This window comes from Coturnix japonica, chromosome 1 (assembly GCF_054131305.1).
Source record: "Coturnix japonica strain WE chromosome 1, WE-NBRP24, whole genome shotgun sequence".
In the NCBI taxonomy this organism is placed as follows: domain Eukaryota; kingdom Metazoa; phylum Chordata; class Aves; order Galliformes; family Phasianidae; genus Coturnix; species Coturnix japonica.
In genome coordinates, this window is record NC_140663.1 from 72,145,339 (window position 1) to 72,172,525 (window position 27,187).

Here is a 27,187-nt window from a genome sequence, read left to right on the forward strand (position 1 = left end):
AGGAGCTGGGGACTTCTCGACCACTTTCCCTCTCGAGTGTAGGCTCGGAGCAGCCCGATCCATAAGGAGGGAAATGAAAGGCGAAGGAGAGGGAAGAGGCCCCCAGGGACGTGAGAGATGCTCCGCAGTCCTAAAGCCGAAAGTGCCGTGCACAGCACGATGCGCGTCCCCAGCCTCACGTGTGGGCTCGGAGGGTTTTCCCTCTGTATCTTCCTCCCGGTTTTCCTATCCATCTCTAAAGTATCGCCTCGGGTCAGTCGTTGCAGCTCCCCCCCCCATCCATCATCTCCCTGTGGGGATGTTCCCAGCTCCTCCCCGGGGAGATGCGTTCGGAATGCTTGGAACTTGAGCATCTCTTAAGCTGTGCGGCTGGGGACGGACCCACAGAGTTCCACCCGCTTTCTGGATAGCGAGGAGCTCGGTGCCATGCCGCTGCCCTGTGGGGACGAGGAGACAAGGGTGTCCCCTCCCGCAGCCTCGGTGTGGAGCTGCGAGCGAAGAAATCTCCGTGGGCAGAGCAGAGGCGGCCCGGTGCCGCTGGAGGCGGCCGAGCGGTGCGGAACGGAGCTGCCGCGGGATTTGCGCTGCAGCCGTATAGGAGGAGATCGAGTTTTTACAAAGCGTGAACAGGGTGTGGAGGCAACGCGATGTACAGGATGCGGACACCGGAGAGTCGTAGGGAGAAATCAGACACTGGTGCCTATAGACCGCATCAAAGAGCTGCAGGGCGACAATTAAGTGCCTCGAAATACTCCTTAATGCGATGTTTGCGTTGGGCAAGTCCGCAAACGACGTCGACTTTGCCATCGTAGGGAAAAGATGGCAGCGGCTGGGGAGGTTCAGCCAACATTCCTCCGAGGACTTTGGAGGGAGTGGGGGAAGGGGGAGAGAGGAGAGGAGAGGAGAGGAGAGGAGAGGAGAGGAGAGGAGAGGAGAGGAGAGGAGAGGAGAGGAGAGGAGAGGAGAGGAGAGGAGAGGAGAGGAGAGGAGAGGAGAGGAGAGGAGAGGAGAGGAGAGGAGAGGAGAGGAGAGGAGAGGAGAGGAGAGGAGAGGAGAGGAGAGGAGAGGAGAGGAGAGGAGAGGAGAGGAGAGGAGAGGAGAGGAGAGGAGAGGAGAGGGGAAACCACAGCAGAGGAGGGCGAGCGAACGCCGCTGGGCGGGATCACAGAACACGGGGTTGGGGGGGAGGGGAGGGGGCTTGGTGGCACGTCTGCAGGGTCGAAACCCCAATTCCTCGGCGGTGCTTCTGACTGCGAGGTGCAGAGTCCGACCGTCCGGCAGCTTCAGAACATTCGTCGCCGTATCCGTTCTGCTGCCTCATCCCACACGAACCCCACTGCGTGGAGAACCCATATGCCCCCGCCGGGGCTGTCACAACTCCCTCCGAAACTCCTTTGCCACCCGTCTGGCTCTCCCACCTTACGGGGCCGCACGCTCAGCGGGGTCCCGAGGCTGCGGTGGCTCCGGGATACAGGAGAAAAGAGGAACCCGCTCAGAGAGAGCATCACTGCGGTGTATACATTCCTAACGCAGAGGGACCCGGCCAAAAACAGCCTCGCACAGAGGCAGGCAGGGGGATCCCTGTATGGCGTTCCCCGGTGGTTGTGCGGCCGTAGGAAGGCCGAACCGAGGTGGCAATGAGATCCTCTCACATTTCGTTCCCAACGCTTCTGTTTTCGAATATAAAAATAAAAACGAGCAGAAATGAAAACCTCCCTACGAGGGGCACCGCAAGCAAACGGCCCCGTCACTGCTCGATCCTTACAGCTTTCTGGTTAATGGAATTCGCTCAAAGCAATTATCGCGGCACGCATTGCAATACACGTGGGTGAATTCCGGGCTATGTCCCGAGGCGGCCCTAAGGGGCGGCCTTCGTGGCCGTGCTCGGGGACCCGGAGCCGGGTCCGGGGTCCGGTGAGATGGGTGAGATCCCACCTGGGCCGCGTGGATGCCGAGGCCGCTCTCCCTCTTTGGTGACCGTGTGGGGAAACGCCTGAGCTCGAGAGTGGAGTGATGGCATCCTTCAGCCCTCGCTTCCCTGAATGATGCCATTAAAGTCTGCTGAGTTTTAGGATCGGCTCTAAACGGGATCGTTTACAGCGTAACACATCGTGCGAGAGGCGGAGGTGCGCGCACGTTCAAAGAGCTTCGCCTCGGAAAAAAAAAAAAAAAGGATTAAAAAAAAAAATGCCCCGTATTTATTTTGTTTTAAGCCAGAGCACACAGTGAAAGCGACACAGCTCGGCTTTCCGCCCTGAGCACCGAACCTCGGGTTCCGCCTGGCAACAAAGGGCCGTTGTGCGCCTCGGAGCCGTGCGGGAGCCGCTGTGTGCGGGATCCGAGGCCACTGGGGACGTGGCGGGCGGGGCGTGGGGACTCGGGGGAGAAACACAGCTCCGTCCGGATAAATAAATCTCCAGAACACCTCGAAACACCCGAAATCCCAATAAGTAGGAAGAAAAAAACGCACACAAAACCGACCAAACGAACACCGGGAGCCGTTCTGAGATCTCTTTCAGCCCGCTAACCAGCATCGCCCCTGAGTCCACCTGCGAACAGGGGACGGGGGCAGGAGGTGGGAGGACACCTGGGGACCCCCGAGGGCGGCCGCCTTCTCCCCTTCCCCTCCGCACAGGGGCCGATGGTGCTGGGCCGAGCGCTCCCCTCGTCCCGATCCAAGGGCTCCTCTGAATCATTTTCGGGAGGTCCCCGCCCGACCCCAGGCCTCTCACCGCCCCACAGCTCACCTGCTCGGGGCGGGCGGTACGTCTGCAAAGAGAGAAGGAAAACGATGATAATTATAAATGAGTGGGGCTGCAGCCACCTCCTGTGTGTGCGGGGTCTGAGGGTCCGGCGGGGCGCAGGGAGAAGGGGATGGAGGGGTGGGTGACTGGGGAAGCAAAAGCTGAACGCTGCGGAAGCTCCGCGGCGCTGAAAGGGGAACGAAATAGGGCTGAAAACGAAAAAAATGAGAAAGAAAGGGAGGAAAATATCGTTTAGCGCTCCGGGATGTTCTGAATTTTGGTCAATATTCGATGTAGGGCTCTTAGCTCTGCTTTTCGTGTTCTAAGGTAGCAGCCAAAAGTCAGAGGTCTCTGCAAGCCTTTGTATGGGAGAGGGACCCGCTTGTTCCGAAGGGTTCACCATCGTTACCTACAGCATGGGGACAGCCCCAGCTCCAGACACGGTACCGGGGCTCTGTAGACGGGCTAAAGCATAGGAACAATATTGGGAGACGGGACATTTAGCTGCTTTGTGGCCGGGAAACACGCCGAAAGCAGGAAAGAAACGAGAGAGGTCCTGGTAAAATGGAGGGAAAGCGGTGGCTGTTTTACGGTCCGAGTTTATAATCGGATTTTTTTCTATCCTGATAGAAAGCAGATAAATTTATGAAGGGAGAGCTAAGAGAATAATTACAGGGTGAAGGTAGTTAAATTTTATTTCGAGTCCCAAAGGCAAAACCTGACATTTTATTGCAAACATCTGGAAGGCTTAGGAGAGTGGCATGGTGTTTGTTTAAACACTCATTGAGAGCTTCATTCCGTAAAGTACAAACAAAGCCCATTTAAAAACACCCGGACCGTAAACCTTGTGCGGCTCTTCGCTTCTCTGTGCCCTAAAAGAGAGGGGGAGCGGAAGGGGGCAACGAATGGGCGCCACAGTAGGGAAGTAATTAGGAATTAGTTCGTCGTACTCAGCGATACCGTTTGTGCGGACCATAAAACAACCCGCTGCCGTGCTTTTCTCTCAGCTGCAGCCCCGCTCGTGGCTCGAAGCCTCTTCCGAGGGCACCGCCTCGGCTGCTCCTCTGCTTTCTGAAGGCGATCGATGTACTGAAGAGTAACAAACCCCGAGCCCCCGTTATCGGGCAGCTCATTGCCCACGCTCGTTGTTTTCAATTACCAACGGGGGGACGGGGGGGGAAAGAATAAGGACTCCCTGTGCTCGATGTTGCTGCGGGACCCTCGGTGCCGTACCCCATAGCAGTGCAGAATCGTTGCAGGCTGCGCTCAGCCCCGCGAGCACCACATCTGTGCAGCACTCCGCCGCCGCCGCCACCCCCGTTTCTCCCCTTTGCAAACATTCCCATCCACAAACAAATATTTTCAGGCAACGGGGAGGAGCGGGAGAGAATTATGACTTTCTGCATCTCGTGGCCTGGCCCTGAGACCCCTTGCTCCCGCCGCTCGATTCCAGAGAGCGCTTTCCTGGGTTTAATGGAGGTTGAGGCCGAAGGGCCGGCGGAGGGGCTGCCCCCCGGGCTCGGTCAGGGTGGGAGCGGTGCTGGGCGCTGCCCTCGCTCCCGGCTCTCCCAGTGCGGTCTCTGCCCCTCGGTCAGGGACTGGGAAGGAGTCGGGGCTGCTGGAAACTCTCGGTGCGAGAAACCACGCTGAAACCCAGGAAAATCTATGTCGGTGTTCATGCATCTCCCCCCAAATTGAGCTTCTTTTCCAACACCATTTCCTCTCTCTAAAACGCTATAAATAATTATGTTTTCTTGGGTTCTCTTCCTAAAATCTCCCTTCCAGATCCTTTAGAAGCCCTCTTCGCTCTCCGTGTTCTCTCGGAAATAAGGGAGCAGGTTCTGGTTGGGCTCACAGCCCCTGTCCGTCGGGCCTGAGGCCGGCGGTGTCCTGTGCGGCCCTAACTCCGTCCCGGCCCCCGTGCCGGCGCTGCGCCGAGGCCCCCTGCGAACTCTCCCTCGGAGCGCATTGCTCTCCCCCCGCTTCCCCCCTCTCCCCCGGGATCCGGAACGCGACCTCCCTCCCCTCGGGCTGGGGCACCCCCGGCCGGGCGCGACCCGTCAGAGGCGATGCCCCAGAGGGGAGGGGAGGGGAAAGGAGCGGCGGGGGGTGCGGGGCGGGCGGCGGGGCCGCACAAAACCCGCTCCTCGGCCTAGATAGCGGCACTCCGTTTTGTCGGCGTTTCCCGAGGAAATCGTTCCTTTCTCGCCTTTCGGCCCGAATCCCCCTTCCCCCACTCGAACCCAGGAGGACCCCGCTTTAGGTCGGGCAGAGATGTCCGAGGTGTTTCTCGTACCCCCAATCGCGGCACCTCTGCAGTGTCGCCAGACGTCCCCAACCCTCGTCCCCACTGCGCTCCGCAGTCTCCGATCCCAAAAGTCGATCCCCGCGATCCACCGCCCTAAGTGGCTCGGTCTACACTAAGCCAAGCTCGTCCTATAGAAATAATTCTATTGTTTATTGTTTATCCAGAGCCTCCCTTCGGTCCTTGGACGAGATGTAACTATCTCTACTCCTTCCCCAGTCGGGGTTTCTCTCGATCGCACGGATCCCCGCTCTCTGATCATAGAGCTGCCCTCTGCTCTCGTAGTTCAGCCCCGATTTCCCTTCTCTGCAAGCTCGAAGGGTTTGGGACAGAGCAGGCAGAGGGGCCGATGCCATCTCTACCGCTGCCCGAGGCTGTGCCTGGAGGGTTCGTTCGCTCAATGGTTAAAATGACAGAAATAAAGAAATAAAAATCAAACTAAAATACGGTAAAATAGAATTAAATTAAATAACAAGAAAATGGAATCGAATATTAAAATAAAATCGAATAATAAAATGAAATGAAATGAAATAAAGTAAAATAAAATAACAGCTCCATTGACGGTTGTAAGTTTCACTTCAAAACAGCAAGAAGTCCCCACCACCAACCCCACTGCCGACCCCACGGCACACGGTGTGGATGACGATTAAGCAGCACCCCCAGATTTTTAAGGCCTCTTTCCAACACCTCACATTGCTTATCTTTTTAATTTTCGGGGGCTTCGTTCCCGACCCCGTAGGCAGCGCGGACACCTCCCCGCACTCAGAGCGAGGCGCTCCGTTAAGGGTTAACTCCCCGCCCGGTGCTCGGGGGCCGCGGACGGCCAAAATTCCTCGTCCCGAAACCCGGCTCTCCTTCCTTTCCCATTGGTCCACAGCTTTTGGGTCTCTCCCGATCCCTCTTTCCCATTGGCCAACGATATATATATTTTCACTAGGTGGTTTCCCCCCCCCCTCTCCCTCCCCCCCCGTTTTGACAGGCGCAAGCAGCCTGCCTAACTCTCGGAGAGAGAGAGAGAAAAAAAAAACGACAACAAAACCAACAACAACAACAACAACAAAAAACCGACTCCCAGAAGTTTGGATCAATCAGAGACAGACAGAGAGAAAGGGGAGAAGGCAAAAGAAAAAAAAAAAAAAAAAAAAAAAAAAAAAAAAAAAAAAAAAAAAAAAAAAAAAAAAAAAAAGAAAGAAGAAAAAGATGAAACCCGGCCCGCTGCCCCTGTGAGCAGAGCACAGCCTCCAGCTCTGCCCCGCGGAGCACCGCAGCCCCATGTAGGACGGGGCTGTGCCGCTGGTGCTGGAGCCTCGGGGCCGCGTCCGCCCAGGGCCGGGGCCGGGGGGAAGATGAGCGAGAGGCGGAGGTCTGCGGTGGCCCTCAGCTCCCGAGCTCACGCATTCTCGGTCGAAGCCTTGATTGGGACGAATAAAAAGAGGAAACTGCGGGACTGGGAAGACAAGGGGCTGGATTTGTCCATGGAAAGCCTCAGCCCCAATGGCCAGCTGGGCGACGGCGAGGACCCGACGCAATGCCTGGACCTCAACCCCGGTCAGTGCCGCTCCGTTCTCCGGCAGCTGCTGCGGGAAACTCCCGGAGTTGGGGAGGGGGGGGGGGGCGGATTGGGGGGAGGAGAAGGGAAGGCGTTGTGCGGAGATTTCTCGGATTTGTGTTATTTTTCTTCTCAGTATTTTCGGTTTACAGTGACTTTTCCGCAGCTCTTTCCCACTTTCCCTCCCGATCCTATATCTCCCTCGGACTCCGAGCACCACCCGCTTCCCTCTTCCCCCTCTCCCCCCAACTCTGTGCTCTGTGTTGACCGCGGTGGGACTCGCGCTCCGCATCGCCCGGGTCCCCCACCGCCGAGGGAGGTTGGGGTGCACAAACGCCGCGTCACCGCTGAGTCTGCCCCGTGGGTACCGAGCAGGGCTCCGGGCAAGGGAAGAGAGTCCCGGAGGAGCGCATTGCCCGGCTCGGGACCCTCAGGGGCTGGGAGGGAGTGGAGGGCGGCGGGATGGGGGAAACGGGGCTGCGTGTTGCTTAGGGAAAGAGAACACGGGGTTTCGCTCCCGTATCTTAAAATCGACTATTGTTACCATCGATATTACCGTGTTTATTTAGTACAGTTTTTATTATACGCTATTATGATTGTTACGATGATACACTACTTTTATAATACGCTACTATCATTATACGTACTATTTTATTCGAAAGGCAGACGGTAGCCCGGAGGGCTCCCCCGGCTCTAGCGAAGCCCTGGGGCTCCTCTTGTCCCTCTCCCACTCTGCCACATCTCTCCGGTCCTCCAACGCGGCCGCGGAGCCGCGGGTGGGTGCGCGCAGCCTCTGAGCGCCGCCGAACGGGACGGGGCCACGTCGCTGCCCCCCGCGGGGTTCGGGCTCGGAGCGAGGTCGCTCTCGGTAATTACTCTTCCTTCAGTATTGGGGTGCTGGGGGTGGAGGGAAAGGCCAAAGGATGTCTGCTGCCACCACGTAGGAGAAAGGATAGGAGCTTCCTCCCCCGCTCCCAGGCCGCTCAGTCACACTTAAATCCCTTTGTAAATTATATATACACTTACTGCAATATCCATATATTACACGGTATATATTGCGATTTATATATTGTACTGTACGTAGTGAGAAGTGCGCGCATTTGGCGATTTTTCCCGCATCAACCGCCGAAAAGCCGCCGTGAAGAACGTAGAGAAGCTTAAGGAAACAGTGCGACGGATCACCAAACGATTAAGTGAAAGAAATCCGTAGTAAAAACCCAGCCGGGTGCTAACGGAGGGAGCCGATGCTCGGCGCTGCGCAGTCCCGGGCGCTGCGCTCCCATTGCGCGGTGCTACCGGTGCCGTCCCGGAGAGACGGAGTGAAGCGGCCGCCCAGAGACAACGAACAGCGAGAACAGCTGAAAATAGAAAGGAAAAAAAAATAAGGAAATAAAGAAAAGAGAAGAAAAAAAGAATAAAAAGGAGAGAAATCACGGCTTTAGGGTATTCCTCTTTCAAAATAACAAATACGGGAAAGAAGAGACAAAGATCTGCTTTGCCAAGGCAGAGAAGATGCGCGCATTGGTCTTTCTTAGAACAGTTTCTCATTAATTCCCCGTGTCCGTACAATGTATTTGTGTCGGTCTAGAAGTTTGATTTGCCTTTTTTTTTCCTCCACGAATTCGAACGAACAAAAAGCAAAACACCCCAACACTTCTGCTCACCGGGCTGGAGACTGATAGAAAACTGGCTGCAAAACGCCCGAGGCCCCGGCGAGCCGTTGTGGTGTTTTTCATAAAGCGAAGGAAATCAGGAACAGTTCGGGAAACCATTCCGAGGAGCCTGATGGACTTTAAACGAAGTCCCGGCTGCAATTTGCGCGCTCACTTCATTAAAGCCAAATCCCGAGCAGCGCACTTCTGCTGCCTGGGTGGAAATTGGTTCGCGGCCGCGTAATGGCCCCCACATTCCGGCTTTATAAGGCCCCATTAAGAACAAACTTTACACCTCGAGCGTTTAAACGTCGCCAAATCTCTGGCGATATACCAAAAATTGGAGGAGGGAGTTTTTATAGCGTCCCAAACCTTCCCGATTCCATATCGCTGCTTTGAATGGAGTAGGAAATAGCGCGGCTATAGCGCTCGTGCCGGAGGCGGATCGGTGCGGGTCCCGAACATCGCATTGAAAATCGCGCACCGATCCGGCTCAGCAAAGAGCGAACGGGCCCCGATTTATCGAACTTCTCGCAAACATTCACTTCGAACCCGAGGGGTTTCGCCGAGCCTCTTTTCGTCTGCCCCGGGGAACGCAGTGCCGCCCGAGGGAGGCTGAGGAAGGTTCCGTCCTCTTCCTCTCCGCCCCTCTCTTGGGATGCCTCATCTCTCGGCTACCGAGTCTGTCGTGGATTTTCCCCCGGTCTCGGCGTGCGTGTACCGTGAGATAAACGAGATCGTTCCTCCGTGCCGCAGCGTCGGGGACCGTGTTTTGCCTGGGGAGCCTCGTGAGCCTCCCACGGCCTTCGCGTAGCGCCGGGAGGAGCCGCGCTTAGAGCGATGCGGGGCCGTGGGCGGCGGCGGCTCCCTTAGCTCTGCCCCAGCCCCACGCGGGGCACTGCGGGGCCGAGAGCCCCCGCCGCGTGTCGCGGGGCCCTGTCGATGCTGTGTCTCTGATTAACTCCCGGCCGAGGGCGGATTTCGGCCCGGCGAACAGCCGACAGCCGGCACTGGGGAGAGTTCCGATGGGAGTTCGGGGTTTCCTCCTCCTAAACGCGGTCGGCTCACACGGGTGGACCCGCAGGAGCTCCAGGGACAGAGCTAAAGAGTGAGGTTGGAAATGCGCAGTTCCGTGCGTTTCGGTGCTCGTGGCGTTCACAGACATAGAAAGGCGGCAGCGCGTTCCTAAGCGAATTCTGCCGCTACAGCCTTCGGGATCGCGCACCCTCATCTCTCGTAAAATGATAATAATGATAATAATAATAATAATAGTAATAAAAATGAACACGTCCGTTACAATGAACCCAACCAACTAACCAGACCCTCAAAACCCCGCATTTTCGACAGTGTGATTTTTGTCCATCCGGGAAGACGTAGTTACTTTCCAGTGCGCTGCCCGAAGCGGTATTTGATCAATGCGAGAGCAGAGCTCGGCACGCCCAGGTACGCGCACCCAGCCTGGGGACCTCATAGCAGAGGGACCGGGGCTCCCCGCCCGCTGCAAGGGAGAACGAGTTTCCAGAACATGAAAAAATCGATTAATTTTAGTTATCTTTCTTTGTTTCGACGTACACGCCTGTTTCTGGCTGCTCAACCTGGTGCATCTCCGTTTGTGGCCGTGCCCACGGGGTAACTCGGCTTTTCGCTCTGCCTGTTGTTGGAGCAGTGCGGGCGTGGGGCTCCGGAGGGCTTTGTGGTCTCTGCCTGTGTTGGGCAGAGGAGGATCGCAGAGGCCCTGGTCCTGCTGCTGAGCAGCGCCTCGGCACCACGAGCTGCGAGCAGAGGAACATCGGCTTTGTGCTTGGCAGAACCCCCCCCAGGTCTGGCACCGAGTTTTCCGTCTCACTCCTGAGCGGGGCTGCAGGAGTTCCTCCCTCCCACCCGCTGCACCCTCCCGGGTAGGGGACACCGAGGCCACCCTCGCAGCATCTCACCCCATTGCGACCCCGTACATCCCACTCGCGGCGATGCGAACCCGAGGGGCTCGGGCTGCGGCCATAGCAGGGCCGGGATCCCGGATAGAGCTCTGCACGGGGTGCACAGAGTGCGCGGAACTGAGCGGTGGGGTCCCATCGCCCTCGTTGGGGTGCGAACCAAGAGAAGAGGCATCAAACCACGTTCTCCTAAATGTATTTTAAATCGCCACCATTTTAAATATATTTTTTTAAAATATTATTATTATTTTTAATGTAGTTTAGTTCCATCCGGGGGGAAAGCTGTCAGATCAATGGGCATTTCTTGTCTTTAACAAGAACTGTGGGAGAATCCAGAGAGCTTCTGTTACCGGCATAGGTCTGTGATTCCTTCCGCACCATCCATCACCTCTCCCTCCTCCCGCTCGGGACCGAGAGCCTGTATCGAGTATCGGCCCCTCCTCGGGCAGCAGCGTCCACCTTCAGCCCTATCTGACTCGTAGGAAACGGATGCTTTCTTTCAGATGGGAAAGTGGAAAAATGTCTTCCTAGAATGCAAGAAAGAGAGTTTGAATCGTTTCGCAGCACGGCAGTACCGCTTTGGTCACCTCTGGGCAGAGATCGGCGTCCCCCCAGCTCACCTCCGTCATGGCTCTGCTTCCACTTTCGTGGTTTTCAAGCTTTGAGGAATTGTGTTATGTTGTTCACGTATATGTACATATATACACACACGCACACATAGTGTTCTGTTCTAGATTACAGCTTACAATAGTTTAAAAACGCGCTGAAATCTGTCTGAGAGCACTCGGAACATTCCCAATGCATTGCTAGCAGCTTCTACGGCAGCTACATCATTCCCTGCTGTAAGCAAGATCTGTTCACATGCGGTTTCAGTCACCCTGAGCGCTCACACTTAGATCCGTACTTCGCGCTGCTGACATAAAGCGAGGCTCAGTTGGAAGAGGCTTCAGTTTTCTAACCCTGACCACGTTCCAGATATCGATAGAGATGCCCGCAGGGGTTGTGCCCGCTGAGAGAACTACAGGACTCGGTGCCAGCTCTCGGCTCCCAGACGCCTCCCCGGGCACTGGCGAGGAATGGCGAGTCCCGACCTCTGGAGCGCGGCGGTGTGCGGGCGGCGGAACGGGATGTGTGCGTCCGATGTCCGCCCTAGGAAAGAGCGGCGCTGGGCGATATGACGCGGGGTCCTGAGCGGCGACGCTGAGATTTTTTTCCCTTTTTCTTTTATTTTCTTCCTCTCTTCTTCTTCTTCCTTTTCCTTTTTATATATTTTCTTTATTTTTATTTTTTACTTTTATTTTTATTTTTTTCGTTTTCCATTTTTTTTTCCCCCTCCTTCGAAACGGTCGCTTCATCCCCACTTAAATCTTTGCACCATCACCACTTAAAGCAGGTTACGAATCCATCCTTTCTGCTTTCTGAGCACCTGTCGTCGCAAAACACAAAGCCCTATCTTCCCTGCGGCGTGCTCCGTTGAGGAGGGCTAAGGGCAAATAAAGCAATATTCTGGTAATGAAAATCACCTTGGAAATTGGTTAAGAAATTTTAATACTGATAGGAAACACAGCGGACGTTCGAGTTCCAGCAACGAAATTCACGCCGTTGGCATCCTTTAATTGCACATCCTGCACCATCAGACAGCAGGAGCGACAAAAGCGTTAGTTGCAAAAACATTCCCCTTTGAAAAGGGGTAACAAGGAGTTGCTTCTTGTTTGTTGTGTGTGAGTGAGTGCAAATAGCAGCTCGGTTGGGGAGGGGGGTGATGGAGAGGTGTGATGGCCCAAGTCAGTACTCGCAGCATCAGGGGAACCCGGGCTGGGGGGATGTTCTGCCTGCACCCAAATCAGTGGGAGGTCTTTCTTGGGGAAGCTGAACCGATACAGTGAAGACGTTGAGGAGGGGTTCAGGTCTGGTTGAATCGAAGCTCCTTTCTCTTCTGCTTTCTTTTCTTTTTCTAATTCTCTTTTTAAATTCTTCTCTCTTTTTTCCTTCAATTAATTCTTTTAAAATTAACTTTATTTAAAAGTGGGAAAACTTCAGCTTTGGCCGACCTTTCAATATATATTTTTGGATCATCGGAATGCTTCTTGTTTTTAAAACTATTTCCAAGACCTCCCGTCTAAATTATGTTAAAAATAATTCTAAAATCAATTTCGAAATGCATTTTTAATTAAAAAAAAAGAGAGATTTTTGATTTAGATAACGATGATTTCGGGTATTTGAGCTTTTTCAACAACCTACCTGTTCATTTTCCTTCTTGTAACAAAGTGATTTCCCAAATCCAACATAACTGATTTTTCTCCTCTCTGAAGACATATTCTCTTCATCAGTTCATTGTATTTAAAATGAAACAAAACAAAAACACCGAATAAAGTACTGTCATGAGGGGTAGTTTCACAAGAGTACACTCACTGTCCCGTTCTGAAGTGTTCTTCCTTTGTGAGGAAGCACAGGACACCATCAAATACTGTTGAATGGGCATTTTTAGTGATGTCCACGTATATGATTCTTGGAAAAGGAATTTGCGAAGAAATTACAGACAAACCGATTTGCAGTTTCTAAAGATCCCTTAAGTGGCTGATTAAGAAATGGACACAAACAATGTTAATAATCAGCTCATAGATGGAAATCAGCAATGCAAAAGTTGTTTGAATGTCACTTGCTGAGTGCATCCGGAACAATTATGAATGGCTTACGGAGCTGCGACTTCCCCTGATGGCTGGGTGTGCTCTTGGCTGGCGTGAACTCATTTCCCATGACCGATGAATTAACAAAACCAAGTGTCTACTTTTTGGAACTCGGGGAAATAAAGAGCCGTCCGATCAGAAATCTGCCCCCAGACTGAAGGGAGAACTGAAGACACCAGAGGGCCATTGTTTTAAATGAGAGCGTAGAAGGATTCTTAAGAAGATACATCGGCCAACAGCATCATTCCTAATCAAGGTATTGAAAGTACTGACTGACCGTGTGGATGCTTCTGGGTAGATAAGAATTCCAAAGCAATATATGGTAATATTTAGCAATAAATGGCACTCTGTACAAAGAGGGCAGGGAGTCTTTGAAAGTTCTGTCGGTTTGAATTTGCTGAGGAAGAAGGGACCTTGAGAAGAGATGGAGAGATTCAGAGATGGGCTTTTTTTCCCTTTGACTGCCTTCAGTCCCACTCAGATGATCCTTTAAATGAAACGATTCATTGTGCATAGGTGTTATTGTTCTATTCTGCTTCAGTGAAGACATTATCTCAGCTCTATAGATGCACTAATAAGAGACAAAGGTAGTTTTATTGACCTTTAAGCAGTTTTTCTTACTGGGATGAAAAGGCAGAAGTAGGAGACCTGTTGAGTATTCACTTGTACCTACTCAGACCTCAATGGAAACACTCCTACCAACTAAAAAGCAGACTTCAGCCCTGATATCATATGGATTCTTTTGCTGCCCCAACTTGTTGCACAATGCCTTTCAACAATCGGGATGGGCAATCCTAAACTTTCAGTTGACACCTCCTTTTGCAAATACATGAACTGCACAAATCAGACCCTTGCTTGCTTCCTGCTCTTTGCTGTGCAATGCTCACAATGAGGCTGTCAGAACTGAGGTTGTTGCGTTTCCTCGGCTTCCTTTGGTCTACTGGAGTGCTGTGTCTGTCTGTAGGAATAAATAGCCATGACCACGAGGGTAACACCCGGATGACCATTTTTATACTGTGAGAGGACCGTGCTTTCTTTTTTTCTTCAGTTCTTCTGCAAATGTATGGTAGTATGAAAACTGCTGTGTCGGGTTAGATTAAGGTTCGGCATTATGCCCGGCCTTGTGGTGTCTGAGCACTCCTGCCTTTGAGTTGTGTAAAGCAACACGGCAGTGCTCCATACAAGGCAACAAGGCTGCTTTTTCAAACTGAGAAGTTGTCCTTTTGTTTCTTATGCCAGAGGGATGTAGAAAGTGTGGAAAAATGTAGAATGCAGCACATGGCTGTGGAGCCTAATGGTTTTTATTTCACTTCAGAATTTAAAGGATAAACAGAAGATCTATTATTGTAGGATTTGGGTGTTTCCTGTGCCAGGCTCCTTGGAGCAAGCACCAAAAGTCTTCATTTACCATCCGACAACTCTATCAAAGTCTGTCAGCGAGGCGGCCCCACTCCTTACTGCCATTGTTTGCATGCAGACATAATGCTGGGGTGCTGTTGTGCCGGTCCCTGCACTGCAAATCCAGCTTTGCCCTTGCATCCCACTCTGGTTGGTCTGTGCAGAGCAATTCTGCTTACTGCAGGACTCAGGAAATTGTGCCGGGGGTGAGAGAAGGGAGGGTGGCCATGAAGATTGCCAGCGGTGTGCTGTTACAGGAATGGTCAATAATTGATAGCTCTTGTGAAAATAGGGTCATATAATGAAGCTTGAGGAAAAACTCCCCTCTTGCTCCTTGGAATGAAAGATCTGATTGTAGGGTGGCCGTTTATTAAGAGTGTTTCAAGATGGATTGCTCGAGTAATATTAAGGTGCTGAGCATCATTTACCCAGAGTAATGTGGGTTCTTTAAAAATCAATCAAAAAAGCAGTTCAGCCCCAAAAGGGAATGGAAAATGTTTGGGACATTTGCTGCCACTTTCTTTTTGCACTGTGGGACAAAGAATGTCATTGGGCAACTGCTGCAGTAGCTCCGTTTTGATGCTGAGGTTCTCCTTTGCATGACTCTCGTGGGGATGAAATGGTTAGGAAACTGGGGAGAGAGGATCTAAAAGGGGCAAAGGAGTAGAAAACTAGGTACTGAAGGAGACCTTTTTTGAGAAGGAATGAAAGAAACACGACAGGAAAGATCAGAGGAGGAAGGAAGTGTTCAGTGTTTTGTTTCCTACCCCAATGTCTGGCTGTGGCATGGGGAGAATCTAGAGACTATTTTCAGACTTACCCCCTACATCTGGGATGCCTCATGTTGTTTTCCCCCCAGAAAAATGAATGGCATGACTCCTTGAGATGCAAAATACTGTTACAGTGAATAGAGTTATAGGGTTTATGGATTTAGGGCTATAGGGTTTATGAAAGCAGTGTGTTGTACTGAACAAATGTATAATCATTTGGTATGGCAAAGATCTGTGAGGGCCCCGAGAAAAGAAGGGGAAACATCTCGTAGAGAAGTTTTAAGATACCAACCAACCAACAGGGTTTCTTCCCATGGTTTTTGTTCTCCACTTTTTGATGTAAAAAAAATAATCAGGAATTGCAGGATAAATATATAGATGAAATATTCTCACTTACAATAAACTCCATAGATTTTTTTTTCTTTATTTTTAAGAAGAACACTTTAAATCCTACTCACCATTTTTATTCAGAGCTTCAGCCTTTTTATAATCAATAGAAGTTGCATGTGGATTTTTCTTAGGTCTAGGCTATTATGCTGTTGTATTACTTGTATAACATCAATTTCCTTTGTGTATAAAAACCAGATCTTTCTGTTCCTTATATTATTCATATTTAAATTATCCATAAATGGAAGTGTTTTTATGTGCCCTATGGAGCATGTCAACCACTATTGCAATGAGCTTAGTTTCTTACTATATAGGTATACCTAGAGGCATTTTCTAATTGCTAATTAAATTATGCATAGCACGTTTCATGTCGTTAAGGAAGTAATTAAAGTTTACGTACGGTAATCGGCTACTCCGAAAACTCAGCCTTTCCCTCTGCTCCCAATTTCTACTTGTGATTGTGCTTATTTCTGTGTCTTTGCTGGGGCTGGGGACAGAAGGGGGAGGAAAACAGCATTTTTGTGCAGCAGCAGAATTTCTTGGAAGTGCTGTTCTTTTGTGCAGACTGGTGAGAGTCAGTGATCTAAATGAAGAATTATGAATACAATAATGTTTTCTTATGACAATGGTTTGTAGCTGCCTTTTTGCTGCTGAATCAACCCTTAATCATTTTCCTTATGCAAATTCAGACACTCGCTGATTGTTCATGAAAACGTTTGGCGATCCTGAGCCGGGATCTACATGGCTGCATCTCATAGAGTTGCTATTCTCTGCAGCACAGTGACATTGTACAGATACACGGGAAGAAAACTATTATTATCATAGTCATCCAATGAATTGTATGCTAGCTAATTTGCATTATTTTTCCTGAAATATACAAGTGTGGCTTTTTTATCTTGCTTTTTTTCCTGTTTTCCATTTTTCTTTTGCATTACTCCAGATTCATAGTATTTTTTCAAGTCTCAGTCATGACATTAATCATGTTTTCTCCTGCAAATCAGGATTCTCATCTCCTTTTACTTGTGAAGTGAGAGGCGGTTCATTGTTACCAGTTAGGATGTTACACGTGCTTACTTACACTAGTGGCTCTTTGGATCAGCTCCCTTTTCTGTTTTGTTTTGTTTGCATTAACATTACTGCAGAGCTCACCAATCCACGATGAGGGCTTTGGGACAAACTGCAGTTGTACAAAGAGTAATGTTTGGAAGGTGTTGCTGGTTAGTCACCTTCTTTTAATAATGCAGCATTTCCGACAGCCATTTACACCGTGGTTGGGTGCATTCATTCCCGTATACATACTGAGATGTGCACTTCATTAAGAGAAGCAGAATTTGCTGCGTTGAGCGCAGAGATGAAATGCCTCTAACTCTTCCCTGCTGACTTTGTGATGAGGGGAATAGAGACTTCAACCACAATTTGTCATTATTCTACTTGAGGGGTGAATTTGGCATCATTTAATACCAAATTCGAAGAGATCCCTGATGATACTGGGACAGGAACTCAGAATTCACAGTACAGGAAAAACACAAAGTGAAGAATGAAGAAATAACAAACAAATTTGTGAAGTGGAACAGGGGTCTTGTGTTGGTTCAGTGCACAGTGAATCACAGGTTAAATCTCCATTTTATTAAGGTATATTTTGTGTACTATATCAGAAAATTCACGAGATGCAGTTCGCCTTCCTCTGCCTAGGACGCTGAAAGAGATACCTGTACATATTGTGCGTCTTGAACATAAACAAGGGAATGGAGAGCAATGATTTCTCATCTATGGACACAGAGAACAATCTAAAATGAGAAGACCATGTTCGCAGAGTTCTGTTATTTCTTCCTATTCGTGTTCCTCATTTGGTAAAAAGTAAAAGAAGTCCCAGCTCATGCTGATGCCTCAGAGGTCTTCCCTGTTTGGTATGGAATTGGTGACAGTGTTTTCCAAAGCGTGAATCTATCAATTTTTCTATCTTCTATATGATTTTGGTTAAGTTCAAACAGATAAAGTTATTTTTTTTTTATGAGGGCATCTCTTTTTAAAACTTATTTTAAATCTTTCCTTTCTATTTTTATAGGGACATGGTTTAGTGGGAGCTATCGGTAATAAGTGAACGGTTGGACTGGATGATCTTTTAGGTCTTTTCCAACCTTTGTGATTCTATGATTCTACAATTCTATATCAGTCCCTAGATAACTATTCAGAGCCAAATTCAGCAGGCAGCTGAGTAATCCAGCCATCGTATCACTGTTTAAGCAGAGTCTGTGCAGTGGCTGTGTTTTTTTTTCCAAATTTCTACTCTCATCCGTTTATACTGAATGCAGTTCTCTCTCTATCTTCCTCTTTCTCTCTCTCCTTTTTGTTAAAACTGGGGATTTTTGCAGGGAGGAAATTCCTCCAGGTTAGTAAAAGTGACTGTCAAGGAGCGAACTGCAAAGCATCTGCATTCAAATCCCATTTTGCTTGTTATGTACTCTCCTCATGTTGTGTGCATGTGTAAGTCCCTCTATACAGACAGATTTATAGTATTGCGTACTGGATGTATGATATTAATAATATTCTGAGTACGTGTGTTTTTCTGAATAAGAGTGTAGTCTAATCTGGAATGACTAAAGTCCTGAATTTGAACATTAACTTTTTAAAGGTGTTTGAGAAATATCTGCCTTTTCTGTTCCTGTTTAGCACTTCCAGTTTGTCTCAGCAGTAACTGATATCAGCGTCATGTTTGATGGCCAGAAATAGGATAGTTTTGCTCTGGTGAAGAAAGCATCTTGCATTTTATTATTATTATTACTTTTTTCCAGCAGAGGCTCTTGTTCTACCACAGAATTTAAGCATATATATGTTTTTTCTAGGGCAGTAGAGAATTGTCTTGTGTTTTCAAGGGAGAAGCATCTCTTTATCAGTTTATTTGCTCAATTTAGCTTGCTGCAAGCACCTGAAGTAAGGACTTAAGACATAAAAGTTACTCTGCTGCTGTCTTTGGTGGGAGCCACTCAACAACAGCAACGTTCCCATGGATCCAGCAGATATATTCATGGCAGCAAGGGCTTCCCTCAAGGCAAAAGTGGGGGTGAAATCTTTCCTTAAGAGGACAATTCAAACAATTCCCTGTGCTAAACAGAAGTGCAAAAACCTCTTTTTAATGAAAGACAGATTGCCATCGTTTGCCAGAGATTATCACTCTGCTAAACTGAAGCAGAGCAGCAGAAATTCCTGCATCATTTACATCCCGTGAAGGAGGCAAGGGCAAAAGCTGGAGGCGAAATATTTATCAGTATGGGAGCAAACAGCTGTGAAGAAGAAAAAGCTGCACTTTTGGTTGTCGAGTCTCCCAGCAAAAGAAAATGATAGTTTAGGAAAAGCCATACCAAGCAAACCCTGGGCTGTGCCATACTGTAAATCCTTAAAGGGACACTCTCAACTCGAACATAAAAGAAGGTTGATCCGTTCCAAAATCTTTCAGCTCCAGCAGAGCTCCCTTTAAAAATGCTGGCTGGCATTTAAAAGTGTATTGAACTCCAGTTTTTGTTCCCGGGATCTCTCCTGCTCCACTCTTTGTGTTTGCAAAGGTGGTTTCTGTTAGCCAGTTTCCTCCTTGCTATCTGAGGCCCCGATCCTGCCAAAATGTACTCCCGTCCTTTGCTGCCGTGAGTCTCCCATTGAAATCACTCCCGGCAGGAAAGGTGAGCTCACACTCGTGTGTGTGTAGGATCAGTGCCTGACTGTAGGGGAAATGGAAACTGCATAAAGTTCTGTCAGTGGCACAAAGTAAACAATTGAGGATGTAGGCTGTAATGTATTTCTTCAATACTTCAGTTGCACGAATTCTAGATGTGATGTGTAACTCTAGAAAGGGATAGACCCTTCAGAAAGGAATGTAATTTTTTCATCTTATAAGTAAGTATGTAATTTTAAGCAGAACTGGACATAGCATAGACTGAAATTATTGTACTTGTGAGGTGAGGAACCACACTCTTTCTTCTCATTCCATATTTTCCTTTCAACATAAAATCATTGAGCCTTGCCATTAGACACTGGTGGAACTTTATTTCCCTTTGCGCATGATCTTATTATGCATGTTTGGCAGTTCTGACGATGGAACTCAAGTTCATTTAGCAACCACCTGCTGTCATCTTTTATGGTGTCAGTGCAAGACAGAATGTTGAGAAAAATGAAGTTTCTCAAATGTCCATGTTCAGAAAAACTGACCCCGGGAACTGGAAAATACTTGTCTATCAGATGCAATTTATATGTTTACTTAATTCTAAAGTCTTCAACTGCATTCAAAATTGAAATTAAAATGTTTATATCATTTATATGCATTAGAAAATGCCATCAAGATTTGAAGTATTATGGTGAAATACATGACCATAACTCAAAAAAGTCTAGCATGCCAGTTTCAGCCTGTGCTAGAGTTGGTTGGGTGCAAACCCACTGTTATCTGACAGGTCTGGGTACAGCTGGTGCATGAAACTCCATCAGGCCCAGTATGATTAACCACAGTAATAGGGGGATGAGCCATTAGCTGAAAAATTATCCTTGTTTCTGAGTATCAACCTGAGATAAAACATGGGGAAAGGAGATTTGCTATTACTTGACTTTTAGACTTCAGTTGCAGGATGTTTATGGAGAAACATAGCAATCTTTATGCCCTGCTCTTTCTTCTACTGTGGTAGTGCAGCTGATTTGCAGAGCATAAGCGAGTTGTTAGTATTTTTCTCAGTCTTGGCATGCCCTGCTTGGACAAACACAGAGCAAATAATAGCTAAATTCATCTCTCAATTGTGATCTAATTTGAGCCCCTTCTTTGTTACAGTCATTGATTTTTACAGAATTTGCCAATACTGAATTTCTTTGCAACTCTGTCCCTCTGTAAAACATAGTTGAAGCTGACCAGTCAGTATGGAATTATAGGTACAAAACATTCAGTGCAAAGGGAAAGCTGACCAAAGTATAAGCAAAATGCTTGCTATATAGATGGACTGTCTCTCCCCTTACATTCTTCATCCCTGTGTTCAAAGAACATGCTTTAAGTTGAAGGCACTGCATGTCCTTATGAAAGGAGAAAGACCAAATAATGTTTCACAGTTCCACACAGCTTTGGCATAATTTCTTCAGTGCTGAGATTTGAGTGGCACTTCAGGAAACACAACAGATTGCATCATGCTAATGCACTGCTGCTAAAAGGGTACCTAATGAAGGATTCCGGACTCTTTTGTTACTGATATATATCTGCCAAATACAAATCTCCCTTTTCAAAGTAGTTGATCTTCTTTCAAAATATTTGATGAGTATTTGAGGAGTAGAGAAATAGTTAAGAAGGTGTGTTTTACCACAATTAGCAAAAAAACTGACACTTGAAGATAAAAATGAAATGCCAGAACTCGTATCTCCCAGTTTAGGCTTTTCAGAGTCACACAGACGTCCATAGCATATCTTGCTTTGTGCTACTCAGGTTAGAGTACACAGTTAGTTACATTTCCTGGAGGTAAGGGTTGAGAGATGTGGATATCAAGAAGATGAATCACAGAACATCTCAAGTTGGAGGAGATCCGCAAGGGTCATCAACTCCAACTCCCAGCTCCACACAGCACAACCCAGTATACAAACCCTATATCTAAAAGCAACATCAAAACACTTCCTAGACTCCAGCATCTTGGGGCCATGCCCACTGCCCTGGGGAGTCTGCTCCAGAGCTCCACCATCCTGCAGTGAAGAATCTTTTCCTATCCCCCAGCCTGAACCTAATATCCAGTTTGAGCTTACCTCCATGTTCTACCACTTGCTTTCTGCTTCACCTTCCATCATCCTCAGGACAAGATGTTTCAGAACCTGTTCATTTTGTTTCAGGCAGCATTTGAGTACTCAGTCAATGATAAATCAATGATAAGAAAACAGTGTGACTCATCATCCTAAATCCAAAGCATACTCATCTATGGCAAAATCAAGAACGCCATTTGAATGCAAAACATAGTGCTTAATATTTGCTTTCAGAAGTGCAAGAGTATTAAACTGTACCATTAAAACACTTTGCAGTTTTAGGAGGAAGATTTGAGTTGTCACAGATTCAGCTCATGCACTGTAACATTATCTGACAAAACCTTCAGGAATGTTTTCCTGGAGATGGATGTGTCTTCACTACTGCCCTGTCCTTTGGGATGCTTCAGAAGCCCCAGCACCCCAGAGAGAAATGTTTCCCCTTATTTGGTAAATGCTAGCATTTTTCTAATGAAAATTAATACAGAATAAACTTTTTCTTTTTAACCATCTCCTCCTCCCCCCATCCCCATCCCCACAGTGATCTTCTATAAATAAACAGATCCCACGAGTGAAAATCTCCCTAGCAGAGAATCTCAGATTAAGAACGCATTTACCAGCTAAGACTAATTTAGACCCGGCATTAAGGGTTTAGTGTAGTTTGCTGGCTCCTGCATGGAGCACTGAATGTGAATTTCACTCGAATATTTATAGATACAACATTCCTCCTTTGTATCACCATCTGCTCGCCACCTCTAGCTGAGCTTCGGGGTCTGTACCAGTGTCAGCGGAAGCTTTAAAATCTGCCATTAAAATAGCAACAACAGCAGAGATCTGCTGTTAAAATAATAGCAACAACATCCCTCTGTGGGATGCTCAGGAACATGCGACTATGGACAGGACTGATCCAGCATTCCTTTCCTGCCCTGGGAGCTTTTTAGGAAAGAATAAAATAGAAGCCTGGGTTGGCTCCATTTGTGTACAGATAGCTGAAAATATGGAACTGCTTTCTCCCATTGTCCTTCTGGTTGAACACTGGGGAGAGAATGGAACAATGTGTGGAAATGCCATAGAGAAAATGTAAAGAAAGACTTAGCAGATGAATTCAATATAAAAATGAGCTCAAACCACCGATAATGTTAATTATAGCTTTTTGTTTCTGTTGTTGTTTTCTTTTCCTAATAAGAATCCACGTGACTGCAATGAAGCTACCTTCTGCACCTATTATAGTTAACAGTACCAGGATTAAGTCCTTGCATCCAAATAATATTCAGTAATAAATAAACATTAAATATTTTGCCTATTTTTTTTTTTTTCTTGGTTGTAAGGGAAAACCATTGTGGAACAGTTTGGCTTAGTCCGCGAGCTGCTCTTTTTCCAAGGAATCTGGGTGGCCAATTATATAGATGGAGTTGAGAAATATTTCTGGATAGCAACTCAGCACATGCAAGTGACTAATGAATTCCCACTGTACTCTGCAACACGACTTCCTGGTGCATTCTAATGCATTTGACTAGCAGAATGTCAGAGACACTGTAATTCTTCACATGGAAATAGGATCATGGTGGGTAGTAGGAATGAAAAACATGACTGCGGAAATCATTGATAAGTACTGAGAAGCTTTAATTTTCATATTTTGATTTTAAAAAGTAGTGTAAGGCTACTTGAAGAAGACAATCTAAAGCAGAGCTCAGTGTGGTCTCTTAAATGGAAAGAAACTGATGTCTTCAAAAATTACTTTTTGTCTCACAGAACAGTTTCGGATAGAGGAACTAAACTAGCTAGAAGAAAAGGATAGGAAGAACAAAAATCCAAGACAGGAATCATCTGCTCTTGTCTGGAAAAGTATGTGAATGCACATTGGCCACAGATATCAAAGATGCAACATGAATTGGACATGTGAGGAACCTAAATACCTTTGTGGAACTTGGCATTAAGATGGAGTGTCACATTTCCTGCTGGATAGTTTGTCCCTGTGTTAATTCAAATAAGTACAGCATTCATTCACCTTTGCTTGATTTTTCGGTATTTTCGTTGTCTGTTATAAGGAAGCTCATGCTAATACTCTTAATGCCTGGCATCTGGATGTGGAACAGGGTAAATGATATTTTCTCTGGGGCAGAAAAACCTGTGGCTTCTCAGCCTTAAGTTAAGAAACTATTGATTCATATGTTGAAATGGGAGGGTTTCTAAACTTGTTTCAACTATTTGATGAATACTCAGACAGAAAACTAACCCTATCTTGTTGTACAGTCACTGGGAAGGATATTGCTTGCCATAGGACAAAAAATAAGAACTAAGTCTAGAGGACAAAGACTGTCATTGAGTATTACCTGTATGTCAATAACATGATGGTGTGGAAAATATTAGTGATAACTGATAACTGATCATTACAAAACAAGGACATCATTATTGATGATGTTCAGTCCCTAAAGCACTGAAGATCCTGGTCAACTATAGCATGGTATAAGTAGACACTTACATGGCTTCCTAAGAATATATACCAAATTAAGTATCAAAGAGCTCCAAAAAAATGGCAGCATTTTAAATAAGGAATTGATTAATTCTGTAACAATTGTTAAGAGTAGCAAGAATGCTGTCTTTGCATGGAAATCAGTTTCCTCTCCTATTGTACAGGCTTTTTCACATCACTCTTATTATGTATTTGTGGAGTACAGTTGGTGAAGTGGAATATCAGAAGAAGGTGTGAATTGCTAGTGTTCCTACTGTAAGAGGAAGAAAGGCTGCTGCACTTTGTTTTAACCTCTACTGTGAAAGTCTGTCAGCAACAATAACTGGAAATGAACAAGATACCAAAACAAGGGGGTAAAATAAGAGATCTCCCTAAGATAAGGGACCCTATTTATTATTTTTAATGACAGGCATATGGAAGAGACACTTCTACAACAGTAGTAACAAGAAACAGTCTACCATTTAATAACTGTAGAAGATATCATTTATTTTTATGGCAGGTCAAAAGCGCAATTCAAAAAACAGATGAAATTTTGCTTTCATGAGCTCAGCAGGCCAGGTTCATACAACACAACGTTGGCTGCAGTTGTGCAGTCTTTGAAGTCAGTTGTATCTGCCTTTGCACTACTGGGCTCATGAAGCTTCAGAGTGCTGGGAAAAGAAATCTTTAAGAAATTAATCTGGAGAAAATGTAAGATGAAAAGGGAGTGAGGAAGTAGCACAAAGGAAAACAAAGACAAAAACCACATTCTTGTGCCTATAGATTTACTCCAGTGACCTGAGTGAATTTTCATTTGTTGACATTATGTGATACTGACCCAGAAAGACAGAAGTATGAAAGTAGCCGCCGACTGAGCAGAACAGTAGTGAGATAGACATTATCTTTGTAATCTGAGATAATTTCCCTTTATTTTTGTTCAATAAAAGCAAGAATTGCACAGTGCAAATCGTATAGATGAGGTCAGGCTGTACAGCATCTCTTCTGCGTGCCTATGACTGCCTGCCAGTAAGATATAAGAGCTTGACACATGACTTTGGAACATTAATTTCAGATTGCACATCTACTGTCTTTTAATTCCTTGGCCTATTAAGACAGTGAAGCATCTTTTCTACTCATCCTGGGGTTTTGCAGGGAAGAAAATTGTGATGAAATGCCAGAGACATTCTTTTGTCAAGGATGTGCATGCCTGGCTAGAAAGAAGTACCCATCATTAAAACAGGTTATTTGAGTACATCAACCCCTGCTCCTTCTTGATTATTCCAGGCTGTTTTAAATTACTTTCTGATAAGCTGGTTTGTTAATACCTCATCTCTAAAACCACAGCTTCCCCTTTTAGTTTCAGAATTTTCCATCTTCACTTTTCCTTAGAAAATTCACCATGCTCACACTCTGAGACTGTCTTGCCTACAGCAACATTACTGCTGATAATTCTCTCCAGATGTTGTCTGACACATAACTATTAGGCCAGGCACTTCCTAGGATATTTACCTTCCATTAAAGAAAAACAAAAGTAATAGCAAAGGCAGTTTTCTATTTAGACAAATAAAACTCCCAGGCCAAAACATGGCTAGAGCATGCAGAAATTGCAAAACAAGATATTCAAGCTTCGTGAGTACATTAATATGATACAATTCACGTAAGGTTAGAATTACACCTGCTAACAAACATAAAAAATATAAACACTGAATTAATTTATTATATATAATAACTCATACATAATATTATTCAGTACTGACCAAGAAAAAATATCACGATGAAGGACTTGGACTCATTATCTGGTGATCTCCTATCTTTTTGTGTAAGCAAAGAATGGAATATATATGAACATCTTCTTCTAACTTACTTCTAGAAACAAGACTTGTTGGTGTCCTCCACCTCTCTTACAAATATATTCTAGAGTTAGCAGGCTGCATCTTTAAGGAAGAAAGGATAGGGCTGGTTAAAGGAGAAGAACTGATATTTGATCATTTCATACTTGAGGTCTTTCAGCAAGAAGGATATCCTCTATTTCTTCTGCACAAGGTGAACTCCATGTGAGGATTAGTCCAGAGGGTATCAGTGCCTGCCACAGGGGCTAGCCATTCACACGCATGTAGAAAATGTGGGCCCCTGACATCCCCCAGGATGACAGAAATGAAGCTTGTTTCTGAAGAGGTTCTGCAGTGGAAAATTTACCACTACAGAATATACTTTGAATTGCTACTGAGACAGATATTTCAATGCAAAAATGCAAAACAGTATTTTAGTTAGGTTTGCTCTGAGCAAATCACACTCTGAAGAGGAAGGCCCTATGTGTTCCCTTTCTCCCATTCTCTGTGCTGGTGTATCTACTTCTTCATTGAATTTACACATATTTAAAAAATATATATATATTCCATTTCTTTTTTTCCTGGTGTTCATTTATGTCAATTACTCAGAAGGGCAAATGTGTCAGAAGAGTGCTGTTAAATTATTATTTCCAGTGGCTATGGCTGTTGAAGAGCTTTCTTACTTTGTTATCTCTTCATAAGATTGGACAGCATCCTCAGAAAGAGTTAATCTGAGTTAACCTTTCAGAATGCAAACAGATCTATACCTTAGAACAAGTGAAGGGTTATTTATTTCTAACAAAGATGGTAAATTTGCAAAGATGAAGGGAGAACATAATTTTTTTCCCCTGTTTATCTTGCATATTAAGGTAGGCCAAGTGAAGAAGTGACTAATTACTTTCCTCCTAATCTCTTTCTTATGCAGCAGTCATCTAAGAAATTTCCTCATGCTGTTTTCATTCTGCATCAATCTACAAATATGGCTTTGCCCACAAGTGAAAAACATCCTTCTGATGTGTTCCTTATTTCAGCTGAACTGTGTAATAATATGCCACAGTTTTAGGCCTGCAAGGCTTCCCATTGTGGGAGGCCTTAACAGTATCGAGCTGTTGGGTTTTGGCTCTGTGCACTGCCAGATGAAATTCATGACAACAGCTTTTCAACTCCTTAAAGTGCTGTCCGGTATACACACAAGTGAGCAGTAAAATGGGAAAAGAATGTGAGGGAAGGCATCCACTTCTCAGAAGTTTTTTAAGCCTATGTCAGAAATCTATTCTTACCCAATTTCTTTAAACCCTTTTAAAAAACCCATTTTATTTTAAATTTCATGTATTGTTCCCTATTAATATACCATTGTGTTTTAAAAGACCTGAGTTGTGCAGGTCTCTCACTGAATCTTTCCCAGTTAGTCCTTTAAGTATCTGAGGGGTTCTTTTGAGGAAACGCAGAAATGCAAAAAATTTTATCTTGGTGATCATTTTTTTCCTTGTATAGAAGCTGAACTACATCTGCATATTTCAAACAGTTCTGCTTATGAGGCATCCTGTGCAGAAGGTTTCACAGAGTTATCTTAGGTCCTGCCTCTGAGTCATCTTCCAGCTGCTTTCCTTTAAGAAGCAGATAGCCAAAGAAAACTTGTGGCCCAAACAGACAGCCATCAGCTTTTGGCAGGACATTGTCATTATTCAATTCATGAATAGACGAGATGTATGACTGAGCATAATTTCAAGTC

At 46.5% G+C, this 27,187-nt stretch overlaps 1 protein-coding gene across 1 annotated transcript in view; it reads left to right on the plus strand.

The window, feature by feature from the left end:
• The first annotated feature begins 6,274 nt into the window (after positions 1-6,274).
• The window catches only part of TBX15 (T-box transcription factor 15), an 85,796-nt gene continuing 64,883 nt past the window's right edge, over positions 6,275-27,187 (plus strand). The window contains exon 1 of the mRNA XM_015874154.3: positions 6,275-6,597. Within this exon, the coding sequence (XP_015729640.1) occupies positions 6,396-6,597 (202 nt within the window). The 5' untranslated portion in view covers positions 6,275-6,395. The remainder of the gene's footprint in view (positions 6,598-27,187) is intronic.